The sequence below is a fragment of the Molothrus aeneus genome, chromosome 5 (assembly GCF_037042795.1).
Source record: "Molothrus aeneus isolate 106 chromosome 5, BPBGC_Maene_1.0, whole genome shotgun sequence".
NCBI classification, from domain to species: Eukaryota; Metazoa; Chordata; class Aves; order Passeriformes; family Icteridae; genus Molothrus; species Molothrus aeneus.
Window position 1 is genome coordinate 47,402,790 of NC_089650.1, and position 27,460 is coordinate 47,430,249.

At 39.3% G+C, this 27,460-nt stretch overlaps 1 protein-coding gene across 1 annotated transcript in view; it reads left to right on the top strand.

Annotated features, from left to right (window-relative positions):
• The window catches only part of KCND2 (potassium voltage-gated channel subfamily D member 2), a 264,661-nt gene that overhangs the window by 230,092 nt on the left and 7,109 nt on the right, over positions 1-27,460 (top strand). The window contains exons 3-5 of the mRNA XM_066550582.1: positions 14,664-14,826; positions 24,565-24,663; positions 26,234-26,329. Coding sequence (XP_066406679.1) covers positions 14,664-14,826; positions 24,565-24,663; positions 26,234-26,329 — 358 coding nt within the window. The remainder of the gene's footprint in view (positions 1-14,663; positions 14,827-24,564; positions 24,664-26,233; positions 26,330-27,460) is intronic.

A 27,460-nucleotide genomic window follows, 5' to 3' on the forward strand; every position in this document is an offset into this window, starting at 1 on the left:
GCTTTGAGGTGAGTAATCTGTTTGCATCAGGAGTGCAGCATTAGCACTCTTCTCCCAGGATTCCTGCTCAAGCACCAAAGCTGTGCAGTTATAATGTGGGCACAAATAAGAAAGTACCTAAAATAACAAAGTCAAGGAGAAAAGGAAGGAGAACAGTGCTCAACCCACTGAAAACAACAAACCTGACAGCAGAAAACTACAGAAGACCTGCTATATAAAGGTCTATAGAAAGTGATTTATACTGGGTGAGAAACAAAACTAATTGAAAATGCATGAAAAGGAGAGGGTTTGGCATTCCTCATTAAACCATGCCTGTTGTTGTAGAGATAAAAGAAACAGTTTGAACCAAAAGGTTGAGTAGAAATTTAAAATCCAAGGACAAAATTTTCAGTGAATGGCACAGGCAAAATTAAGCATGAGAACTGCCGGATATTGGCTAGAGTTCCCAATGGATTTTGACATACAGAAAGATAAATACATCAAATATAGTTATGCTTGGAGACAGGTAGAAACTGATAGGTTATTCTTTGATGCTGCTGTGGATGTTGAGGTCAGGCTGGAGAGTGTGGCTCAGGAAACAACTTTCAGCTGTGGCAAGAGTGCTGGTCAGGAAGAACTTTACTTGCTTGTTGTTGCTTACATCTAGGGGTCCAAAACTACAGCCTGCAGGGCCAAGATAAATGATCTGCAATATATTGCTTTTATAGTGCTCTCAATTGACCATGTAATTCTAAAGGTTCACAGCAGTTCAGAGCAAGCTGGTGCATAATTCAAAATGCCCAGGAATCACTGATTTGGGTAATTCACTGCAGAGGGTGGATAAGCAGAAGGAACCCCTATTTGCAGCACAGGAATCTCTAGTGAAAAAGTAACTTTTGTAGTGCTTTCAGGCCTATGTCTGACACACCACAAGATTTTCTGAGCATGACACACAAGCTTTGGAAAGGCAAAGAATCACAGTGGAGGCATAATATTAATGATTCAGAAAGTCTTGTGTCACAACCCCAAGCGCTGCAGTATCTAATTACTAGGCACAGCGTTTGCGCACAGGCTGTGCCAAATAATGACAAGAGAATTAGACACCTAAAAATGGAGTTTGCCCTCTGGGGAAGGTCAGTGTAAGCCAATTGGTTGGAAAAAAAGGCAAAGTAGTACTGTGAGACTGAATTCTTAGTCCCTCACAGAATCCAGATCCATGCTACAAGGAGTGCTGCACTCTGTAGAGAAATATACTGAGCCATGATCTTAAGCAAAACAGGATTGTCTTTCAAAACCTGAGGAAGGGAGAGGATAGAACAAGGCTTTCCTTCCAAAAGCTGGGGGAGAAGTGCAGGTGCTCCTTCTGAGTTCCACCCTTGGTGTTCAGTGCTGTCAAACCATCTGTTGGATAACTGGGATCAAAACATTTTCATACACGAGGGATTTGACCCCTCATGGAAGCTCCAGCCTCTAAAGACATTACTCACTCCTGACAGGTAGTGTTTTCTTCATGTTGAAATTCAAAAATGAAAATTAATTGGAAAAAATTACAAGACTTCTTGTAGCTGTGGTTTGATTATCCAATTAAACCAGGCTTAGAGTGTTGAATGTTTATAAGCATTTTATAAAAATACAGGCTGCACAGGAAGAGATTGAGAAAATCCCTTTCTAGCATTCCCTATTGCATGATTTCTTGGCAACACATGTAGGGAAAATGCATTTGCATCACTCTGGGAAAAGAAGTCTCATGCGACCTTCAAAAATCCTTCTGTTTACCATTGGCATCTGACAAATTTTCTACAAAGCTTCAGACTTTCTAATGAATACTGAAACTTGACAGAGTTTTCATTTTAAAAATGTAATGAAGTTATATTTAGGCGTCCAGAAGTTTAATTTCCGAGCAATTCATGAGAAAATTCAAGGTTTATCAGCAATCTCTAAAAAGATTGAAAATTTTGAAATTTTGAAAACAAAGTTTTTAAATGTTGTATACAAGAGAGAGGGAAACATTTCTTTAAAATTAAAAAAAAATAATTTTAAAAGCCCATGTGGAAAATTTATTTATTTTCTACTTGCGAAAAGAATAGTAGTGGTCTGCATTATAAAGCTTTATGCCTGAATGACTGAGAGGATTGGTAGTGAAATACAGAACCTCTCAGTCATGGGACATGAATTCAAATAGGAATGGGGTTAGTAGTGACAGAAAGTCATTACTCTGTCATTGCAGTGTGCTAATGTTCAGAGATTCATTGGTGGCTTGAGTCCAATTACGAGCACACAAGAGGTCACATTACAAAATGCACTAGCAAAACTGGCAGAGGCAGACCCATTTCTACTCTTTGTAACATGCTGCTACATTGCCATATCCAAAGATATCCATTCAAATTTGTGTCAAGACTCAGAGCCAGCGTGGTTAAGCAGTCAAGCTCCATGCTGCACAATTTGATGAAGAGAAGACATCTGAAACAATTGATTCAATAATTCAATTTGTAATTGTAATAGTTGCAAATTTCCCTATTTAACTTACATAAACCACGCAGCACCAAGCTTTTACAGCCTGAAGAGGCTGGGAGGGTGAGAGTTAAGCTGTCCCTGGGCAGAGCAGCTCATACAGGCTCTTGGTTTCTTTGCAAGAAAGGGGACATAACTAACCTCAGCTGAAGGTGATTACTCTGCCAGGCTACAGCATCACCTCCTTCTTTCAAGGTTTGGAGTGATTTAGCACTGATGGAAAGCTGAATTGTGCAGAGCCTTGAGTGAACTCAGAAGAGACTTTTGTTTTGCTAGACTAGAAGTGCATGAGTAGTTTTGATTCTCCTTGACTTAGCTGAGCAAGTTCAGAAATCTCTAAAAAATGAACAAGAGCAAAAAAGTTTATTAGACCAAGAGAAAAAATAGTAAATGGTCCATTGCAGCTGATATGTTTTTTCAACTATATTCTAAATAGGAGGGCATGAAAAATGCCATGAAAAAAAAGGAGCTGAATTTCTGGTGCAAAATAACAGTAGATATTCTCAGAAAAATTACTCTCCTGACTGCTAGCTAGAAAGGGACACTAAGATACTGGACTGTGATAAATCTTTTAATGCGCAAAATATTTATAATGGAATTATTATTACTTTACAGGGAAAGGTCTTAGTTTTACCTAAGTGTGTATATGTAGTATTAAATATATAGTGTATAATATATAATCATGTATCATTTATCATATGTGTTTGTGTGTGTGTGCGTATAAAAATATATGAGTACTTTTTACCCTTGGTTGAACAGATTTCAAGTAGGCATTAGAGAAAAAATAAAAAAATAAGTGAAGTATTCAATATTTGGCAGAGATCCCTAGAGACTTAGGCCAGTAGCTGTGTCATACTGACAAAAGCTATTTCATGTTTTTCAGCTCTGTCTGAAGGAATATAAAAATAATACAGATCCACTGGTGGTTGTGTTGGCAAGCAAAAAATTAGCTTGGCCTAATTGGCCAGTGCTGAATGTGACACAAAAGCCTATTTTCAAGGGAGGTGAAAATATGTGAAGCAAAACAAGTAATAAATAGAAAGTTGAGAGGATGATTATTTTTAAAGAGAAGGCAAAAATTCTATTTATTATTTCCAAACCATTTTTAATAGTTCTTCTATCAGTATTTTAACATACCAAACTTCTGTTGTCTAATGGAAGTAAATATATGGAAGAAGAACCAGGATGTTTTACAGTGGGAAGGTGTGCCACTGAGCAAAAGCAAACCTGCATTGCAGTCTGGGAACTTTACAGAATCACAGAATCACCGAGGTTGGAAGAGACTTTCAAGACCATCTAGTCTAACCATCCACCTGGCACCACTGTAACCACCCCTGAACCCTATCCCCAAATGCCACACCCAGACACTTCTTGAACACTTCCAGAGATAGTCACGCTGCCACCTCCCTGGGCAACTTATTCCAATGCCTGACACCACTCTTTTCAGTGATTTTTTTCAGCCAGTTGTAACCACCAAGTGCAAGTCCTTTCCTGTTGTGTGACTTTCCAGCCCCTCTGCCCCCATCCTGTAGCTCTGCATGGGGTTTTTGTGACCAAAGTTCAGAGCCATGCACTTGGCCTTGTTGAACCACACTCCTTGCACACACTCCTTTCACCAAATGCCCCAGTGCCCTGAAGTCCATTGTGATAGCTCCAGGGCTAATTTCTTCAATCTCATCCCTACGGACCTGACAACGAATAGAGGGTAATAGTCAGAGGGTTGTAACAGATCAGGAATTTTCCTAGTAATATCCCTTACCTGGGCCCCAAGGAGGCAGCAAACTTCCCTGTGGGATGGGGGAAAAAGCAAAAGGAATTGCAAATTTGCTGGGAATCATCCCTACCTAGATTTGATCTGCCCATTAGAGTGCTGAGCAGCATGAAGGCCAGCAGTGGCTAAAACCTCTTGTCAGTCAGTTTTATCTGAACATGGGAGCAGCTGGATTTGATTCCCAAGTGCAATCAGCTCACAGATCTCAGTGCTGTGCCCAGTAGCTGTCACAAAGAGTCATGGCTGTCCTTGCAAACTTTCACGGTGCTTTTTAGTGTTAATGTGATTTGTACTTGGAGTAGTTTTACCTGGTGGCTAATATATACTCCAGAGAAATTTAGGATTGGATTGGCAGATCAATGCTTTGTTTTGAATTTGCTGCTATTTAGCACAAGTATTGAAACGAAAAGGAAAAATGTAGGAGAAATGAATTACATAAAATTTTCAGCAATATATCTGGGATGAGCACTGGGCCCAGAATATACCTAATCACACAACTAATAGGAAAACTCTCTCTCTGCTGGAACAAGGTGGCACATCAAAACAGACCCCTGGGCTTCAGAAAGTGTGTTTAAATCTGCACCAAAATCTGTGCTTCACAGCTCAATCCTAAATTTTACCAAGTAGTATGTTCCTAGAAGGACTCAGAATTGTGTTGGGTTGTCATCTTCCATGTGCTCATGAGGTGTCTGGGGGAACAGAGAGTGCCCATGAACCAAGGGCGGGTGAGGGAGATTAGATGGGTGGTAATTATCAGTTGCCTTGGAATTGTTTCCCAGGGAGAATGTGTCAAACTCTAGTCTGTCCTGCTGGGAATCAGTGGAGCCTGAACTGGGCTCTCTTTACAGCAGCCCTTGGTGTGGTCAGTGCATTTCACACTGCTCCTGTTTACCACCAGTACTGCAGGGTCTTTATTCAGTCATTGCTGGGCACCATGGACAGAGCCTCATTTGATGGCATTGTCCATCTTTTACCTCTAATCTTTGAAGTGAAGAATGGCTAGAGATGGTGCTACTTTTGAAGGTGAGGCTTTTCATAGCCAGATGTTCATGTTGCTTCCAGTTAATGTCTCAGACAGGAACTGTTGGAAATTCTTTATACTCTAGTTTATTTGTATCAATTTATTTAAAACTATGAATCTTTGGGATTGTTGTGCATTCATCCTGGTTCATATTTTTTTCATTTTTCCATGAGATATAAAACACTTTCTTTTAACATTATATTGCTTTTTAATCCAGTTCTCCCAAAGAAAAGATTTTCTGAAAGAACAAATAGAGAAGAAAAAAACACCCAAAGAAACCCAAAAGTAAAAATTCATATCCATAGAACAAATGAAGATACATTCCTTTTAACCTAAATGTCGGTACAAATCTAGGGGTGAATTTTCTTTGTCTGGTTAGCACAGATGCGGGCTGAGCTATGCCATTACAATGATTATTTTGTACAAATTACGTGATGACAGTCATCAAAACACCCATGCTGTGCCAGAAGCTCCTTTTCCTCTCTCAGTGGTAGATATCTGGGAAGCAAGGAAAATTTTATCAGCTCCCACCAATAAAGATTTGGACAGAGCAATAACGAGGGTGGGAAATCACACATTAACATTGTGAAAAAGAATGGCTCACTGTCAAGCCAAGCTAGGACCAGAAATACAAGCTATCCTGAACTGATCTGTACCTCTTTTTAGAAAACTGTGTGCAGTTCTGGCCTTATTTTCCTGAAAACAGTGTTAAAAAATAGAGGAGATCCAAAAAAGGGCAAAAATTATGATGATCAAATGTAGGGAGCAGATTCTGTATGAACACAGTAGGGCTTGCCAGCCTAGGAAAGACATAAGGTAAGCAGGTATGAAAACACAAGAGGCAGGAGGAGGGTGGCTGGAGAATATCACCAGATACTTTTTTGAATACAAGAACCTGGCTGGGGGCATCACACAGAACAAGGAACTGCAGCCAGAAGAGTCAAAAGGACACTCACCGAGGAACTGCCAGCGCTATGAATGCCAGAAATGTGCACAGATTCAAGGGTCAAAATAAAGCCCATGGAAGTGCAATCCTCTGAGAATCACTAAAAACAATTTTAAAAAATTATATTTGGTACTTCTTCAGTTATTTGTAAGTGGTTGAAGGATGGAAGATCATTCAATGGTATTATAATTTATATTTAGCCAATTCTTTTTCCCTATGTGTTTGCTTCAGGTTTAATTTTGGAGACTGCATATTAGTCTAGGTGAAGTTTCATTCTAAACTATTATTGGCATTTTTTTGTTCATTTATAAGCTATGAAAGAGCTGCTCAGTTCATCCTATATATGTGTTTGTGTGTGGGTTCATGTTCTGACAAAAGAACTGTTAGAAAATTAGGTCCTAACTAAGTAATAGAAGTCATTGATTTTTAAGAGCAAAGACCCTGAAACATTTTCTCTATGTGAAGGAAGCCAGAATTACAGCAGAAAAGATCAAATTGGCTTTTTTTGCAATCTGCCTCTTAGTTACTTTTGACTTCACATATGATAAAATAAAAAAAAAAAATTATGTCTGCATCAGGCCCCAGAAAATACATGACTGAGTGGCACCAGAAAAGTATATTCTTCCTTTGTACTATCTTATGAAATAATATCTAGCCAAGCATTTGTTCCCCACTCATCACCATGGTATCTTAAAGACTTAGAATTCTAAAGTAATACAACAAAGTAATAAATTAATTCAATATTAGTCCGATATTGTATTCTTAGGAGTAAAGATCATTTTAAGAAATTAAGTCATTTTTACTTATGTCTGACTGATTCTTTCAAACCTGGCTCATTCCACATTCATATAGAATAGAGTTTTAAAAACAGAATTAGCTCCCACATTGTAACTGTACAGGCTGAATCCTTAAGGCAACACAGTGGAAATGCTTATTTAGAAATTCCACTTAAAATTATTACCAGTAGCAATTTATATTATCTGTTGTTGGATGTAATGTTGAAATAAATGGCTAATTAGTGTCAACTCACCAGCATTTAGTTACCAAGCAGCTTGAAGGCTCTAGGGAACAGCTTTATAACAATCTACAGCATTCTCTTTAGACAAGGACCCCATTTAGCAAATGTAAAATGTAATTTGACATGTCTGTAGTATTGCTTTATGCATAGAACTTCTTTTTGTACTCTTAGAATGGTGAGCTTCTGTATTTTTACTGATGGTGGTTTTTTTAAGTGATCTCAAAGTTAAAGTGGTTAACTGATATTTGCTCCCTTGTAACATACATGCTTAGTCCCAGAACTTATCTACTGGTTCTGAAGGGAGCTGATGGAGGTTGGTTTATTCACATGCCCATGAGAGCACACAGGCAGGGCTTAACGAGTCACTCATCCTTTGCTGAGTGTGTGGCAGTCTAGCTGATTAATTTTATTGCTGACATACATCCTCCATCCACTAAACTAAGCAAAAAATCCCAGCAAATAACATGGCAGATCTCCCGGGAGAGCATCTCCATCACAAAAACCACTGCAGGAAGACTCAATTCTGAGTTACTCGATAATGGTACACGATGTCTACATCACTTCAAACAAATATGGGGTTTGGAAGCACAAGCTTCCTCTGCAGAGACCTTCTGCAGTCACTGTCACAGTGTCAGTGTCCCCTTCAGGCAGGAGGCAGGGCCACACAGGCTGAGAGCACCTGCACTTGCCACAGAATCCTGGTTCTCTGTGAAGGGTTGTGAAAAGCTCCTTTTGCCTGCAAACTTTAAAGAAGTCAGATTTTCACCTGTGCTTGTGGGTGATGGCCAGTGTGTTGTGAGAACCAGCATGATTCAGGAAACACTTGAAAGGCAGATTGCAAATTTTACATCAAGAACAGTTTTAGTGCTATGTTGCTTTTCTTATCCTTATGAAGTGTTGGATCCATTCATAAACATGCTCTTTTTCCTAAAAACAAACATGTTTATTTTTGCTTCTGAAGTCTGGGGAAAAAAACAAACAGAAATGCCATCTCAGTAGTAAGTGAGTCAGCTGAGCTGTACCTCTGATAGCTTAAAAATCCCCCATGCAGGATGGATCAGACATCATATTTCTGTGATGATTTGCTCAGGAACAGGTAGGATATTAAGTTTTCCTATCCAGTGAGGGAAAGATGGCAGCAAAAGATATCTTTTACCTCTTTGAATTTAATATTTTATGGTAAAGGAAAACAGAAGGAATGTGGTTATCTGAAACTTGGTCTGGATTGCAAGAAGCTGGGAGTGTTTCCTTGGGCAAGCCTTTTAACTTTTCCATGCAAAAACTCCTGTGGTTTGACCTCTAAGTACTAAAGTCCACCTGTGCAAGTCCATTTAAGTGAAAACCCTGGTGCACATACAAACAAAACAAAAAAACCACAGCCCCCTCCCCCTCAAATTCCCTGACTTTTATTAGAAATTCTGTATTTCAGGAACTGCTAACCCAGCCAGGTGCAGGGGCACTATTTTAATTCTCTTGCACTGCAGGCTGGAAAACACAGGGAGTACTTCCACTTCAGAGAAGCAGATGTGGTTTTCATCATTCATGAATGATCATACTGGGCAACACTTGAAGGAACATTTGTGGACCCAGAGGAGACCATGTCCATCATGACTAGGCAGAAGAGAGAGATATTGCAGCAGAGGCCCCTGCAGAGCAGTAAAAGCATCCAGGAAGATTATTTGCAATTCCATGCAGAATCTTCCTAGGCTGGAATAAAATTTGAAGTAATCTGTGTAACGTCATTCTGCACTTCACACAACCAGGAACATTTTGTATTATTAGAAATTGCTTTTCCAAAATCATTAGGCTATTTTCAGACCTTGTCAAAACCAGGACAGTAAGTCAGATTCACCATGATTATTGTTTGGTAGTGTCAGAGAGGATGGGAATTGCTTTCCCTGCCGGCTCTCCCATACTGGGATGTAAACGTGTGCCCAAGTGGGTGGCTGGCAGCCTAAACTCATGGGCCAATGAGCAGCTGTATAATCATCTCTGAGAGTCTCACCACAGCAGCCTCTGGGGCTTTTCCTGGAGGAGAGGAAAGAGCCATTAGCTGAGACAGGAGACAAGAGAGCAGATGCATCCTCCTCATGCCACCCCTGGAGGAGGGAGGGCACTGTTCGCTTAATCACCTCCTGTGCACAAATCTAGATCTCTGCCTGGGTGACCCACCAGATCTACTGGGAAATGTCATTTGTCCCCCACACATGAAAAAATATGAGCTGTTCTGGCTTTTGCGAAGATTGTTTCGTTTCCATGGATCTCGTACTATTTCCATTGTTCTTTGGTCATAAATTCCTTTTCTTTTAAAATAAGTACCAAGTTAATTTTAATGTCTTTGTATCTATTTTACAACTCTATTATTTTCTGACATGTTTTACATGTTTGAAAACAAAAAAAAATATTACTAGCCTACCTTTTCAGCAAATAATATGGGAGCAGACAACAGATCTCAATCAATGTAATAATTATTTAAAGAATGTAAATTAATTCGAGAGAGGTGGAAGAGGGCATATATATCTGAAACACACATTTTAAATTGTTTCTGCATTTGCATTTGGTTTTAATGGCGTTTACGCCCTCTAGTGTCAGAAAACCCTCTCGTAGTGAGGGTTTTTTAACCTTCACTGTGTCCGTCAGTTTCAGCCTTGAGTATTTGGGCTTTGCAAAAACGCAAATGCTGGATTTATTCTTCCTACATACGTTCTCCAATTTTACAGATTTGGTACAGAGGTCCTTTGGGGATGTTTTGACCCAAATTGAACTATTTCAAATATTAATTTCTCATGTAACACACAAAAATATGCTAAATTACAATTTCTGTCATTATTTATTTTGACATCCACAATACACTTATTTTTCGCTGGAAAAAAATTTACTCCTGTGTTCAAACAAACAAACAGGAGTTAAATAAGCATCATTGTTCCTCTCACTTGTTAGGATTATTAAAGAAAATACATTCTCTCTCACATCAAGGAAAAAATTTCCAAAAAGTATGATTCATTTCAGTTATAATTTGGACCTTTGACTTATGAAATATTTCATCTTCCAGCCATCAAAAACTGGGTTTCATTAGATTCAGGAAAAAGATGAATAGGTGATGATGCCACGAATAGTCTGTGTTATCTGAGATTTCTTGAATTATGGGTATGCAACACCAGGTATGTTCCACTCATCAGTTAGAAAAGCAGTAGTGTGCTGTCAGGTGGAGCTCCATGGGTAAGATCTGACATGGCAATGCTGAGATTACTGGCTGGGCAGTAGTAACCCCAAACACATTTGTGTTTCCCAAGCTCCTGCCAGAGCTCCATCTCCTGTGTATGACTCAAGCTGCATTGCGCTCCCCCAGTCTGTCATGCAAAGTGCCATCACACCCATGTTACTCACATCAACACTCTGGAAGATACAGTATTTGCAAAATGAAGGAATCCCCTGGCTTGCTGTCGGTCTTGCAATATGGAAGAGTCAAAGGAGTCAAATATGCAAAAGTGGTCCATCACCTGATGAATACAAACAACCCAGACAAACATACATGCCTCTAAATCCATCCATCCAATCTATCCATCCTTTCATCCATCCATCCATCTATCCATCCATCCGTCACTCCATTCATCTCTGTACAATGTCACTTAGTGAAGAGGATCTCTAAAGCAAATTCTAAATTCTGCAGGCTCTATTTGTGGCATCATCACCTATTCATCTTATTCCTGAATCTAATGAAAGTCATGGACTGCAAGCAATAGCCTGTCTGGCCTGTCTGGACTGCATCCAGTGAAACCCAAGCATGAGTTTGATCATGTTGTTTCTGACTTGAGATTTGATAAAATTTGATTGACACACCTGGTTTGTCATAGTCTTTTTTCTTTTTTTTTTCTTTTGGCAACTGAAGTAGAATGAACCTGATTGATATCAGGGATCAGTATGAAGCCTCTTTTTCTTCATTCATCCAGAACATAAAATATTGGGATGACACTTCTGACATTACAAAATTAGATTGTCAGTACAAATCACAAACGCCCAAAGAGTGGCTTGAGCTTTGGCTACAATAATAGACATATGCAGAACAGAAGATATACAAAGCTATGAAAATACTGCAGCTAGGGGAAAAAAGCAAATAAATGAGAATATGTCTGCAGTTCTAGCCCGAAGAAAAGTGAGGCAAGCAGAGTAGCACTAGATAAAACCTTAAAATAGTTCCCTTTTGAAAAAGGAGTCTGTGAAAATTGCTTAATAAGATTCTACATTTGTTGTGTCTCCATGGCTGAAGAAATCAAATTTTCTGCAGAATTTAGAATTTGTTTCAGAGATCAAGTAAAAATTTTCCACTTTGAAATGCTAGCACCTCAAAGCTTCCCTGCCATCTGAAAATGGAGTTACACTATTTTTTTCATTTAGAATTTCTAAAGAATAAAACAATTGCAGTTGGACCTATAGAAGGAATTTTCCCTTCACTTTATGTCATCCATTTCCATTGGTGGTGTTCAGTGATATATGAGGTATAACTGAAGGTAATGTTTAATTCAAGAGGAGGAACTTCATTAGCAATTCTGATCATGACTACCCCAGACTAAAATCTGTGTCACTGTCCCAAAGGAGAACAAGGCTAACCAGGGCAAATGTAGCAAAACCTCTGTTTTGTCACAAAAGTAACCAAATATATTTCTCACCCTGTGAGAATTAGGAAGACTGATTTCTTTAAAGTATTTTTTTCTGACTATAAATTTATTTAAACAACTCCAGCACAGTGGTTAGTAACAGGAGAAAAACTAATTATGTAAGAATTATTAATGATGCAAAAGGTATTATTAACACTAAATAACAGACAAGCAACATTACCTTTGGAAAATGTCACTGTATTACACCTGATGCAAGCTAAAAAGAAAAGTAACTGAAAGCAAGCTATTTTAAGGTAAGCAGTATATGCACCTGCATGACATTTTGTCCAGAAGGTAAGAAAAACATTGCAAAATACCTTCTTGTGTCAAACAATCCTAATATTTTTTTATTTCACTCTGTAATACTAAAATATTATGAAAAGGCATCTGCTTATGCCACTGGTTTGGTTCACACATAAATACTGAAATGCTGAAGATAGATGAGCTTGTGGTTCCTGTCACAACTTCTAAAGCTTCAGTCTGCTCTTGATTCATATAATTATAGTGTCACATTATCAACAGGATGAACTATATCCCTGAGCAATTTCGAGCCAAATTAATTAGAGGCAGCAATGCCTTCTGTCCACAGCTGCCATCAGTGACAATGGAAGCTTGTGAAGGTTCAGCAGTTTGGCATTTCAAGTGATAAGCATCTAAATATAGGTTTAGAAATCTCATTTAAGAGATCTAATTTAAGAGATCTAGTACTGGCCATGTGTAAATTTTGCATTTCAAAGTCTGGTCTGTCAGATTTCTGTTTACACAGTCTGATCCAAAATATGAAAATACTTTTATCTGTAAGTAAAACTAATGAATAGTGTAAGGCAGAAATGTTTACCAGGGATTTGATCCTAGATCTTCTCCACAAAGCTCACCACCCTGGCCCTATGCTATGCCCTAAACCATATACCTGCTTTTCTATTGTTCTGCCTGGAGAAAATGGGGTTAGTGAGGTGTTAGGGATCCCATTTGTCTGAGATCTTGAAAGGTCATTTATCCATTTCCTTGTCCAAAGAAAATAACAGCTGGTCATGCATACAGCTGATAGCTCAGGAAGAGATAATCACCAAAAATGCCTGTTTTGTGGGGTGCAAATGTTGATGTGAAAGAAAGCATGACATTCTTTTTAGCATTTTTCCAGTTTTTAGATATCTTTATTAAGACAAGTCATATTATTCATGTAAAAGATGGAATCTATTAAATTATGTATTTTTCAAGCAATCCCGCCATGTCACAAAATGAGAAACTAATAGCATTCAAATTCTGAGTAAGTGTGTGTGGAGGGGGATATTGGCAGAAATATTAATTATATTATTCATGTGAATATTTACTTGGACATGCTTAGTAAAACCACCAAATATTTATTTAACACAACATAAACTATGTCAACAGTCTAAGACTTGGTCATCTATATTATATCTGCCTGTATGACAACTTATTTGAATATCTATGTTCAACACTTCACTCATACTTACAAAATGCAAACCATTCATCTTCACCTCCTTTTGACATGAGCTGAGCTCTCATTGCTAGAAGGTGTCCTCCAACTTCATATAGTTTCTCCATCATTCCATATCCTCACCCTTTTGTCCATTAGGTGCACTATTTGGACACTGATTTGAAGACTTCCCCCTCTTCTCTATTATTTTTCCAGTTCCTGATGCACAGGCAGGTTTTGTTTTCCAGACAGTGTTTTCTAAACACTGTTCCTCCATAGTTTTATTTTTTAACTTTTCTCGTGTTAAGAGTTTATAAATTCTTTGTAATAGGGAATATGTTATCTCTCTTTACACAAGCATACAAAGCTCACAAGGTAAAATCAATGTTTAATAATAACTTAAAATCCAATAAAGTTAAAAACTGAATGGTACTTGAAAGTAATTCATCTTTTTATTAAACTCTGTAGGATGTAATTACTTGTCCCCTATAGAATACAACAAAATGCAAAAAGTTAAAATCTCTTACTAAGTTGTCACAGGAGTGCCTTTACATACATCAGTAACACTTTGTTCTTACTTGCTGGACAAAATAATATCCAATATCATAAAGAAAGGTGGTAGCTTTAGTAATTCTGAGCACTGCCAGGATTGCAGTTACAATTTGGTTGCTTGCTTGCTTGTGGCTTGAGTTTTCCATGTTTGCTTTCACCTAGACCGTGGAAGGGACATCTGGAACTCAGTTACTCCAGCTTCTCATGTCAACAAGAAGTTAGGTCAGCCATGCTTCTGTCTAGCCAAATTTAAAAAATGCAGCGATGGAAAGTGTATGATCTCCTGGGAAACCTGTTGCAAAAATGTGTCACCCTGTTAAATGAAAGTACTATATCAGCATAAGACAATAGATTATTCAGTTTAGTATCTAATTTACCAAGTGGTCTCTCTTAGATCTTGCCAATGAAATTGATGAGTTCTTTCAAATAAACAGCATAAGGACTGAACTTCAACACTGATTTTTTTTCTTAGCAAGGTCATTCTCTTTCCATTGCAATAGAGGCACCCTGGGAAGAGTACAGCAGGTAAAGCATGTGTTTTACCTGCCCCCACTTTGACAGATAGGAGACCCAAAATTTGTTTCAAAATAAAATTATTTGTGCACAACAATGGACATGCTGTAAATATAAGAATATGTGTAAAAGCATTATCTATATGCAGCAACTATTATTTGCAAGAGAATTAAAATACATTGTGCAAATAATTCATTGTGAAATAAAATTATTAGAAGAGATTTTGTTTTTACTAAGCTTTTTGTTTTCTTTAACCCAGGTATGGTGACATGGTGCCAAAGACAATAGCTGGCAAGATTTTTGGTTCAATATGCTCCCTGAGTGGGGTCTTGGTCATTGCTCTGCCAGTTCCTGTAATTGTCTCCAACTTCAGCCGTATATACCACCAGAATCAACGAGCAGACAAGCGCAGGGCACAAAAGGTGAGCTTCTAATTTTCCCCCCTTATGTTGTTGAACAATAGATAAAATATGATTTTCTATATGCTGTGTGTCATTATACTATTTCTTGTCAAGAGGATCACTATATGTATGTGCTACATGCCAAACCATGTCCTAGATGCAAGTACTGTCTGACTTGTAGTGAGGGGAAAAAACCCAACTCAAACCAAAACAGATTCATTTATCTTTTCTGTCAAAATGTACAGACCTATTATTTTGGTAATTAATCCCACTTATTAGACTAGATCTAGGATTTTTAGACAATAGCTGCAGTCTCACCCACTGAAGATTCTTCTGTGCTTTTTCAGGCAGGCTTTCTTTCTACCTTAGTCTTCTGAGGAAAAATAAAAAACCAAAACGACCAAACAACCCAGCAAACAAACAAGGAAAACCCTCAAACTTCATAATGATTTCTAACATCTCTGCTAACAGATTGCTTCACTAATCCAGGTTTAAAGTCCCAGATTCAGTCTCTGGGGGAATCTGATTGTTGGGGAACTTGTCTCCTCAGCTCTATTTTGCTTAAAAGGCTTCAGATAAACAGCTCAATTAGATAAAAAAAAGAAAGTAAAAGTCTGTTTTTCCAGCTTCCTTGATTTGCTGAGTCTCTCACTAAAATATCCACTAGATCTACAAAAAGACTGCTTCCCTTCTTGAAACATATGGACAAGGTCAGGGGTTGGGAAGAGAAGTATTTATCAGGAGTGATGCAGCCAAGCCTGGACAGGCACTTACATCTCCACATCACTGCCAATGCACTTATTCTAATCCACTTCTCTGAATTCTGAATGGCAGGCAGCTCAGAGAGTGCCCATTGTGGCCTGCAGCCCTGCTCTGGGAGCTGAGATGCCTTAACCTCCTCTCCTCTGTGGATGGCAGTCAAAAGGCTTTCAATGCCACACAGGTTGCATGATTGCCAAGGCTAGGTTTCACCACCTGTGCTTTTTGTGGACCTGTGGCCTCTCTTCAGAGGTCCTGAGTCTCCAGTGATCTCAGGAGAGCAGGATCATTGCTGGGGGAAGTGTGCAGGCAGACCATGGCTGGGGACTGCACATAAAGACCAGGGAACACAGGCAGATGCAAGCTGCATCTGCTTCATATCAACAGCAGCACCACAGTCAGATACAGAATGTTCCTGTGTTTTCCTCTGGCCACCTTTTTGACTGATTTCTTCATTAAAACAAACAAACAAACAAACAACAAACAAACAACCCCACCCCCCAAACCAGTGAAATAAATGTATGCAGTAATACTATTCTCAGATTATCTTAAAATCAGGGCAAACAGAGGTACATGGCCAAGAAACTCATTGGCCCAGGTGGAAGATACAGCACCACCCAATGGCCACATCTTGGAGACATGCTGCCAGATGAGGAAGATGCTATAAAAAGAAACCAGGTGTATCACAAGAATATCACACCTCTCTAGAAACCTGATCTAAAGCACGCTACTTCAGGCTCTAAATCCCATACTTTATCTATCTACTAATCCCACCCACTCTTCTGCATGCTGTTTTGTCCCACAGCCTAATTCCAGCTGTGTGTTCCCCTCTTTCACAGCTGACTTCATGTTACTTTTACACTAACTTGTTTTTGTTAAGAGCTTTTCTACTCCTTTTTGTGGAATGGCAGCAGAGAGCTGTACCTCAGCCAGGACACAGGGCTCCTGCCAGTGCCCCCGAGCACTGTGGCAGTTATGGGTAACAGGTCTGCTCAACCCCAGCAATCACTGTGCCTGTTCTGAGCTTTCATAATAGCTGCAAACCCAACCATTTCAGATTGAAACTGTGTCCTACTGCATGCCACAAAACAGAGTTTTCTAGGCCTGCTTTACATTTGTGTCATGGTTTAACCCAGCCAGCATCCAAGCCCCATGCAGCTGCTCACTCACTCCCCCACCAGCAGGATCAGGGAGAGAACGGGAAGCATGAAAACACAGCCCCACACCAGCCACTGTGAAGAAAATTAACTCTACCCCAGCCAAAACCAGCACAATTTGTCAATGGAAATGAAAAAGAAATGGACACTAAAAAATATCTCACAAAAGTTAAATTGCTAGACTGGCTGCTATTCCCCATAATCTCTTCCTGAATAGGAACTGCTTGAGTTAATAGCTGACTTTTTCTCCTTGCAAACAGTGAACTCATTGTATGTTTCAAACAGGAACACAAAGTGATGAATGGCAATCCTGCCAAGCGTTTTTTCCTCTACTCCCCAGAACAATGCCAACAGCAAGGATGAGAGATCTCTTCTGACTGTGTTTATCCCCTTCTTGCTTTGGAGAAAATGGCTTTGAGGTCTGATTGACTTAGCACTGGATGTGTGTTTCATTGATATCTCCTATTGCAAAGGCAATCTCTTTCAATCTAAAATGACTGAGATGTTGAACTGAATATTGTTCTGATGGCCTAAAAAAGAAAAATCAACAAAAAGCACTTCATGGGTACTGTATAGTCCATATTTAGCCATAAAATATAGCCTTGCATTTCACAGGGGGTTTCTACTACATTGTAAAAGAATATTCAGGCAAAAAGGTCACATTATTGAAGTTTGAAATTCCTTCTTCATTCAATACAATAGAGGCTTTACACCATTTTCTAAAATAAATGTTTCCCTAGGCACTGAACTTGTTTCTGTTCTCTGAGGCTGCAGAACATAAGCCTTAAGAAGGTGCTGTTTCACGGAGAGCAGCACAAACCCCTGCAGGCAGTGGTACCTCCTGCTGGCTGCAACAGCTTCCATTGGACTGAGACAGTTGTACCTTTGAATCGAGCAACTTTATCAACACCTCACACAGAAGTTTAATCAAGAAACAGCAAAACACTTAGGCTGGAAGGAAACTGAAGAGAAAGTTCTTTGCTGAAGAGTTGAAATCTAGTTCCAGAAGCACTGACAATTTACAGCAGAAAAATATTGTCACTTACATTAGGATTGTTAAGAGCCATGCAAGCATCATTTCATGCACTTACTGAGTTCTTCACAGTTATTCAAGATTAGACAATTCCACTTGTTTGTTTTTGGCAAAAAGACACTGCACATTAATGCTTGGGAGAAGGTGGAAGAGATAAATTTATTTATACACCATTGCATTTTGAATGGATTTTAAAGGAAGCTCCTGCTTCCAATCATAAAAATACATTGTTGTAATTGCCATGAAATCCCAGTCTGTAATACAGAAAATGTTGGAAGGATAAGCCAGCTTTTTGCTGCAGTACAGGAAACCCCTTGCAATCAGTATAAACAAAAACAGACAGAGGGTGGGGGGAAAGAAAGGAAAAATCATCTGTGCTTATGAAAACATTGTTTTCTATCAGATAGTAAGGTCCAAGGATCTGGCCTATCCTGACAGGAAATGGATGAATAAATAATCCAAACTAGACATTGAAATTCAGGGCATAAATAATTATGCCCTGGAGTCTTACTGTGCCTTCTTCTCAAACAGTTTTATCAGTACTGAGACAGTTTTGAAAAATGCTATTTGTGGAGATTTTCTCAGCTAGAGACAACTTCAAGAGGTTGTTATTTTGGTTGCCCATTAACTTTGGGCAAAGTTAATGACAGTTGTCTTGTCTTGTATAAAGGGAAGGGAAGGGAAGGGAAGGGAAGGGAAGGGAAGGGAAGGGAAGGGAAGGGAAGGGAAGGGAAGGGAAGGGAAGGGAAGGGAAGGGAAGGGAAGGGAAGGGAAGGGAAGGGAAGGGAAGGGAAGGGAAGGGAAGGGAAGGGAAGGGAAGGGAAGGGAAGGGAAGGGAAGGGAAGGGAAGGGAAGGGAAGGGAAGGGAAGGGAAGGGAAGGGAAGGGAAGGGACAAGAAAGTTTAGGCAGGGTTGGATATGATTTCCTGTGTTGTATGTGATAGGTAGCAAGGGCTAAGGTTTGGCAGGACATCACAGTGTCATGTTCACTGGGATGACTACCAGCCCAGGGAAGAGACAGGAGGAGGCACAGTTTCTCTCTTGGAAGCTGTCTGGCCACTCCATGGCAGCTTGGACCCAAAGGTGCACTCCCAGCAGCAGCAATTATGATTATAAAGTCCTTCATACCCTGAATGAAGTATGCCTTGCTATGTGCCTTTTCCATACGTGTCTTTGGGAGGAAGAGCCTTGTGTCCTCTTGGCCAACAAGTGCCTGAGTGCAGTACATCTGCCCAGTGCTGTTCATTACCTGAGGAACAAAAGCGCCTTAATATTAGTTGCCCAAGCACTTTCTAGAGTACTAGAGTGACTTTGCATGATGGCTCAACAGAACAGCCAAACAACCATAATCAGCTCCAAAATTTTACTTTAGACATAAAATTCAACCAGAATCTTTCATGCAAGTATCGTCTTCTACCTTCAGAAAGCAAAATATATCCTGAAGATTGGCTTGGCTTTGCTATTTATTAATTGTACATGATGCATTTATCTGTCAGTTATGAATAATCAGTTACTAGCTAATTATAAATAGCTCTAGGATAAACTGCAACAACTGCTTAACAGCATCTGGAAGGCTAGAACTGTGTTTGCAGTAGGAAACCCTGCTAGCCATTTTGACTTCTTTATATGAGACAAGCTATTAATATCAGGCGTATTGCAGAAATATAACTAACAGTAATTTATCCAGGATTTTTGAGTTTAGCAAAAAAAAAAAAAAAGCATGTAGAACTCATGTTTATTGAACAATAATTTAAATAGATTGTGAAAGCAAGGCACCACTCAAGAAATGTATGAACCTTATTTAATTCTATGTCCATTAATGTGCAAAGGAAACAGCATTTTCTTCTCTGTTACATATTGATGTCATGCAAATCATTGTCAGCTAATATGAAATCAATCATTTGCAATTACTGAAAATTAGACAATCAGAGCACAAAGTGTAGGCATGATTTTTCACTTAAAAACAAACACACAGGATGGATTTATGAAACACCAAACCAAAAAAATTATATAAACAAAAATGTAACTGATTTTTTGGACAACATTCACCCTAGTTCCAGGAGCCAGTGTTGTGGTTGAGCACAGGCAGGCAGATAAAGCCCACCCTGCTGCTCTCTCTCCTTCCCAGAAGGATGGGGTGAAAATCAGAAAGGTAAAAGTGACACTTGGAGGAGCAGAAAAGGCCTTGGCTCTGTGCAAGCACTGTGCAGCAGTAACTTAAACATCCCTGAATTGTAAACACTGTTTTCAGCACAAAACCAAAACACAGCCCCATACCAGCTCCTGTGAAGAAAACCAGCTCTGTCCTGACCAAAGGCTGTGCACAGAATGACTGTGAAGGAATTTTAATATTTTAAATGCACAAAATTATTAAACAATAATAACTAAAAGGTAAGTAATTAATAACATTTGAGTTTTCATAGTAAAACAATTATGTAACCTGGAGAGCAGCAAGAGCCAACAGGAGTTAAGTACTAAATTACCTGGGCTACCCTGGCTTCTTGCATAGAAAGTTGAAGAGAATTTTGCCAGAAATTATTCTCAGTACCACCATAAGTCCTGTCCTAAAACCTTCCTGATTAAATCATTCTCTTAAAATAGCTGGACAGCTGAGGGCATCTGAGTGTCAAAAGCTGGATATTGCAAATACCCCACAGTGCTACATTTAGCTCTACTTATAACCTTGTGAAAATAAATGTTTATATTTCTAAAACTGACAGAGCTAAATGTTGTTGAATTCCCTTTGTGAGGTTTCTGTGAAGGCAGCCCTGTACAAAGATCCAATTCTATGCTGTAAAATTCGAAGCTAGAAAACAAAAAGACATGCATTTAAAAGAGAAGTTCATTGCAAATACAAGGGATGTGGGAAAAATTACAGCTGGTCATCAACTTCTTAGGAAGAATGGAGATGAGATTATTTGGGTTGAATTTCACTAAAATATGCCAAAGAACTATATTTCATCTACATTTTTTAGTCCTAGATGATGTAAAAATTACCAAAATCCTAGACCATTCTTTTAGTCCTAGACCATGTAAAAATTACCAAAGTTTCATACACAGGAAATCTTCATAGCAAAGATATCATCTACTTTAGGAGAACTTAATACTTTCTTTTTTTTTCCCTAGATATTTTATGAAAGAGGAGGATTAGGAAGGGCTTTGAAGTGATGGAAAGAGGCAGTTGTCACTCTCATTCTGTTATACATGACAGAAAATGCAGACTAAAGGACAATGCAGCACTTCTGTAACCACAGTTTTCCTGATGTCATCATGTCATTTTGATGCCTTTCATGGGAGTTCTATCCCCAGCACACAGCCCTTAAAATCCTGTGGATGACATGAGCTTTTAATGGTGCCTTGATAGGAAATGGGAGAAGTCACTAGACTGCTCATGCTCCAGGCTCATATATAAATCAGGCAGAAGCACTGAAAATAAATCATATCACTTTAACAGATTTGTAAACACCTCCAGTTTCTGCAGTATTTTCTCTAAGCTGAAATATAAACATGGAGGCCACAATATCTGCTTCCTCTCTTCCTCCCAGATTTACTGTCTTCTCTTTGGTAAATGATATAAATTCAGGCCATCTGAATGAGTCTCAGCTGGAAAGATGTATACTATTACTTTCTAGCTCACAAAAGCTTTCTAAGATGCAATAAATTCATACTTGCAAAGCAATTTTAAATCTTCACATGGAAAGTACAACCTTCATATTATATGTGTCATGGCACTGATATATTAAGATAGTCTGATGGACTGTTATGTTTTTCATATTTCTTTATTAAACGATGCTGTGCCATAATTATTACTTCAATCACTAAAGAGAAAATGAATATGCATGCTAAAAGGAAAAGCAGAACTAATGTGTGTTAAATGTCTGTTCATTAAATCTAATGAATCTCCATGTATAAAGAGCAGACTAAAAAGTACCACAGCTAAAATATTTGTGACTGAAATCACTTATTTATGAAACTCCTCTAAAGCATCTAGAGCTCCTAAGACTAAACTTTTATATATTTATGAGCATAACCAAGTGCACTTGTCCCAGCCCATGACTATTCTGTGGTGCAGGTAAAACTCCTTCCCCCACCCTTCAACCCAGCCTGCTGGGGTTGCCTCACAGGAGCACTATTTAGAAAACAACCTATTTTCTGAGGACTGAGCCCCCTGCTGTGCTGGTAGCCCTGGATGCTCCACCTAAGAGCCCAAGTGAGCAAGAGGGTGGGAGCTGGAACAGTTCCCCACACTGCTGGTTCCTGGGAACCCCAGGCCAGGTCATCAGGGATCTTTTCTCCTTACCATTAGAAGAAGATGCATTAACTGCATTGCTGGAAAAGCTATGGTCACCACAAAGTCAATAAACAAATGTGTTATCTTAAAATGGGCAATATATCACAAAATAAATCAATAGCATCTTATGTGAGCTTTTTGGCTCAAGGATGCTCACATGTAGAGCATTACTTTATTTTCTTTCAGAACAATTAAATGATAACAAATGCATGACATAGCATAAGCCAGATTTCAGCCATGTTAGCTGTTAGCTGTCATAAATTCCTCGGCTTGCTTTTGAGAAGATCTGTGAGTTTGAGGCTGTGAGTGCAAAGAAATGTGGTGTTGAGCCATTCCTCTAAGTCAGTTAATTATTAATCATCATGCCAGAAAGATCTGATGGCTGCAGTGACTGGGCTACGTCCCTCTCTAAGCGCATGCTGACATTTAATGTCACAGAAATTTGGGGAAGGGGGGAAAATACTCTTTCTATTTTTTTTAAATGTCCACAAATTAAATATCAGATATGAAAATCCCTACTACTATATCAAAGTTGGATTTTCAAGTGCTTTACTGAATCTCCTGTGCTTCAGCAGCCATTTAATTCCAGATGCTGCTAGGCATTTAGCTTTCAGAATCAGAAATCTAACCATGAAGACAAACCCAGATTCCATCTTACACATGTAACAAGCCACACAAAATAGAGAACCAGGATGCCATCCTAGTAATTCCATAAAAGCTTCTGTTTTCCACATTAATGGTTGAGAGAGTCTACTCTTCATGCTTTCCCCTAATTCTGTGTTCTGTGTGTTGTACAAAATGCAGTGGATGAAAAATGTCTGTCACTCATGAGCTTCCTTCTACTCTGGATTAAAGTCACCTTCACGAGCAATGAGGCTCACCTGAGAAATCAGAAATTTCTCTCAGTAATTGATACCTGCAGTCTCTGAAAAATCAGGTTGTGAACAGTCTATGACCAAATATGATAAGTATTAAGTCTGGTTATACTGACAGAGATGAAAGGGTAGGTGGAGGCTGGTGAGGAGACGTGTCTTTCAGGGCTTTGTCTTGGGACTGGTGCCCTTCAATATGTTCATCAATGACACTAGCAGTGAGATCAGGTGAGCCTCAGCAAGTCTGCAGATGACACAAAGGTGAGCAATGCAGTTGACACAACAGAAGGAGGAGTTGCCATCCAGAGGGACCTGGACAAACTTGAAAAGTAAGCCCATGATAACTTCATGAAAAATCAAAAAATTCAAGTGCAAAGGGTTTGCACCTGCGTCAGGACAATTCCACATATGAGTACAGGCTGGCAGAGGAGGTAATTGAGAGCAGTCCTGTGGAGAAGAACCTGGGAGTCCTCATGGATGAAAAGCTGAAGATGAGACAGCACTGTGCATTCACAGCCCAGAAAGCCAACCTCATCCTGGGCTGCATCCAAAGCAGCACGGCCAGGAGGGCAAGGGAGGGGGTTCTCCCACTCTACTCTGCCCTGGTGAGACCCCACCTGGAGTGCTGCATCCAGCTCTGGAGTCCTCAGCTCAAGAAAGACATGGACCTGTTAGAGCAGGTCCAGAGGAGGGCCACAGAGATAATCCAAGGGCTGGAGCATCTCTCCTGTGAAGACAGGCTGAGAGCTGGTGTTGTTCAGCCTGGAGAAGAGGTGTCTCCAGGGAGACTTTAAAGCAGCCTTCCAGTACCTAAAAGGGACTTAGAGAAAGGAGGGAGAGAGATTTCTTATACAGGCAGACAGTGACACGACAAGGTGCAATGCTTTTGATTTGAAAGAGGGTAGATTTATATTAGATGTTGGCAAGAGATTCTTTATTAAGGGGGCAGTGAGGCACAGAAACAGGTTGCCAGAGAAGTTGTGCTGCCCCACTCCTGAAAGTGTTAAAGGCCAGGCTGAATGGGGCCCTGAGCCACCTGATGTAGTGCATGAAATCTCTGCCCATGGTTGGGGTTTGGAACTGATGACCTTTAAGGCCCCTTCCAACCCAAACCATTCTATGATTTTAAAATGGCCTGGCAAATATTCAGGAATGCAACTGGGAGACAGCATAAAAGCACTATTACATTTTGGTACTCCAAAAACCCAGAAGACTCTGTGAAACCCACTCATAGATGTCACAATGTTACATTTTTTCTGAACTGTTTATTTGCCTTTAAAGAGATTTTCCACGGCAATAGCAACTGAAATGGATGTCCATGTTTCTGCCCCACAAGACATAAGGAGTGGCAGTTGCAGCAATGCAGAACCAAAAAAGGCAGCACTTCCATACTGATCTGTCTAATCCCTTCTCCAAAGTCCTTGTTCTTAGTAGCTGATACATGCAAGCAAATAAAAACTCCTACCAAATACATTTTAAATGGGAAGACACTTGTGATTTGCTCCACCTGGAGGATGGATGCAATGCAGTCTGTCAGTCACTGTGAGATTGGTATTCATAAGCAGCTGATTCCAATTAGCAGTTTTAGACAAACAGGGTAACGGCTGTGAGTACAAATGGCACTCTTCACTTGGTGTGTTTTCACAGAAAGCCAGGCTTGCTCGGATCCGTGCCGCCAAGAGCGGGAGTGCTAATGCCTACATGCAGAGCAAACGGAATGGCTTGCTGAGTAACCAGCTGCAGCAGGTAATGTTTGTGTTCCCCCCACCTCTGGAGTAACCACTTAATGACAGCCCAGCAGTAGCTTATTCTACTTATCACCAGGGTGAGTCACCTTGGGGCTCTTGGCAATGTTATCTTTAGAGGTAGATTAAGGAAGGATAAACTGGACAATTACTATCGTTAAGGGAAGTTGTGAGAATCGATGGTGGGGTATTAAGAGATGAGGGAAATGTCCAGATAGAAATGCTGGATTCAATGTAACCCATATTTTTGGAGTTAGATCCTGTAGAAGACCTCATTAAGGAAAGTACAGAGCATTTGCCTCTTAGGAGGTGGGTTGGATTAATCTCACTTGGCTTTAAACAGGTAGAACATGGGTGACAAAACCAGGTTTCATCATCAGTAAAGGAAAAGGCAGCTCTTGAATACTGTTTGCAGAGAGGGCTGTTGCAGAGTGAAGTGTTCCCTCAAAGCACCTACTTGGGTTTAAGGGAGAATCTTGGTGATTACCTCAAATGCATTATAATCTAATGTTATCTGAAGTAAATTCCCTGCTCCCCCCTGCCACAGAAGCCAGGACCAGCAGCTGGGACTGGGATCCACAGTGACCACCCATGCTTCTGGGAGGCAGCCCTTGGCTGCTCAAAGCTGTACCCAGCCTAGAAAGACTGCAGACAGAGTGGTTTTTAATCCCTGCCATTTTCTGGCATTTAGGCTATTCCCTGAGGAATACAGGAAGGCTTTTATTCCTCTATGCCCTTTCTGCTCAATACATGTTAAACAGCCGGATACTTAAACCTATAGCCAGAAGAGGAGGAAGTGGCTGTCTGTCTATCTGTCCTGTCTAGCATGAGAGATGAGCAGTCAGAGCCCTTGTTTCCTCTTCTGCTTGAAAGAACTCAAATATTTGAATGAAAAAGACACAAAATAACTTAATTACCATGCAGATTTCAAATATCCCATGGCTGAATTATATTCTTTTCTATTATCCCACTTCCTCCCCTATTTGGTTTTTTGCTTTCTAGTGAATAATTATGAAAGCAATTAATAAACAGTGGATGCTTTCTACTTAATTCTTCATTCTATGTCAGTAACATTTGCTATATGCTTTCTAAACCCAGTAGATTGGGATCACTGACATGAATTTTTGTGTAAGCAGCAATACCACAAATTCTTTAGTGCTATGAAGTGATCCTGGGAGGACAGCTATTTTTAGTTTTCTTCAAATGAGGCACATTCTCAGGAAGAACAAATATTTTACTGTAACTTAAATCGATTAAAATTTTAAACACGTGTTGATCCAACATTCAAAGCTTATGTGTTGATTGCACTTGTAAATAGTTCTATTTTATCCATGCGTAAAAGATCTAAGACGAAAACATTTAAAAGGAGGTGCAAGGGAAGGAAGGAAAATAGTTTGATTAAAAAAAAAAGCAAAAGCAAATTAAGGTGCAAAATAATTTTTGGTACACTTTGTAGACGAAGCGTTGCAGTTACGCTACCATGTACAATCCAGATTAGCTCTGATCAAATGTTTGGATAAGAACCCTCTTGTTCAAAACTGAGAATAATACAGAGTTTTATGTATCAACAGTCCTCCAATGAAGAAGAACAGGCCTTTGTTGGCAAATCTGGCTCTTCCTTTGAAACACAGCACCACCACCTGCTTCACTGCCTGGAAAAAACTACGGTAAGAAAAGAGAGCTGTGTTTTCCTGAGAATTGCAACACCAGTCTGGTTTTGAATGTTTCCAGTTCTCTTTTCTAATTAATGAGCCTTTATATTAAAGCAGCTAGCTAGGAAGAAAAGCCATTTTATCTTATTGTAAGGCTTTATACCCAATGCATATAAATAAGAAAGATGTAACTTCTGCTATATTTGATGGAGATCACTGTGAATCTCAAAAAAAAAAATACCCACTCCAAAAACAAACAAACAACAAAGACTTAAAATTTTTCCCGCAACAAGCATTGCTAAATTTTGATACATTAAAACCTGATATAAGTGTGGAATTTATTGTTCTCCTTTTGACAGCATGTCTTTGAAATAAAAGGGCCCAGTTGTTATGTCAATTAGCAATACATCACCCATATGCTTGTTGTCTTTATGCCTCCTTCATTCTTACTTTAGAAGTAATAATTTCATAAAATGTGCTGTAGGACAGAACATTTTACTTGCTATTCAGAGCACACTGTGGTTTCTTTTGATAAGATTCTTTCTGGGCCCTTTTGAAACTTTTTGAGACATTTTGTACAAGAACCTGATAATAGCAATTTGCCTTTAAATTTTTTCCACAGTATAATATTGCAAACATATTTAAAAATCTAAGTAATAACCACAGGTCTTGTCAAACTTTCCTAGAAATAATGGAAAAAAATTCTATTTATTTGGTAGGAGCTGAATTCACCTCCCAAAGTTTCACCTTTCCTCTAATCATAATGGAGGAGTCTGTAAGACTTTTTTTTTAAATTTTTCTTTAAAAAATGAGTCTGTAAAGCAAGTGTTATCTTTTTTCTTGAATCCACATTCTTCATTCCTTCTGTTAGGTTCTGCTACTGGCCCTGAGCTCCTATGATATATTAACACAAAAATATATGCAGCAGTGCCAAACTGTATTCTGGAGATGATGCATTCCTAATATTTTAGGGGCCAAAATTTTTGATATTTTGGCCCCTCAGCATTTGGAATCTGGCAAGATTCTGGTTCATTGTAGGACAGGAAGGGTGGTGTGTCTTCTTAAGACTCTCACCATCCTTTGTGGTATAACCATCATGATACTGAGAAAAGGCATATTTTCTTTTCTGTCACTGAAAAGTCAATA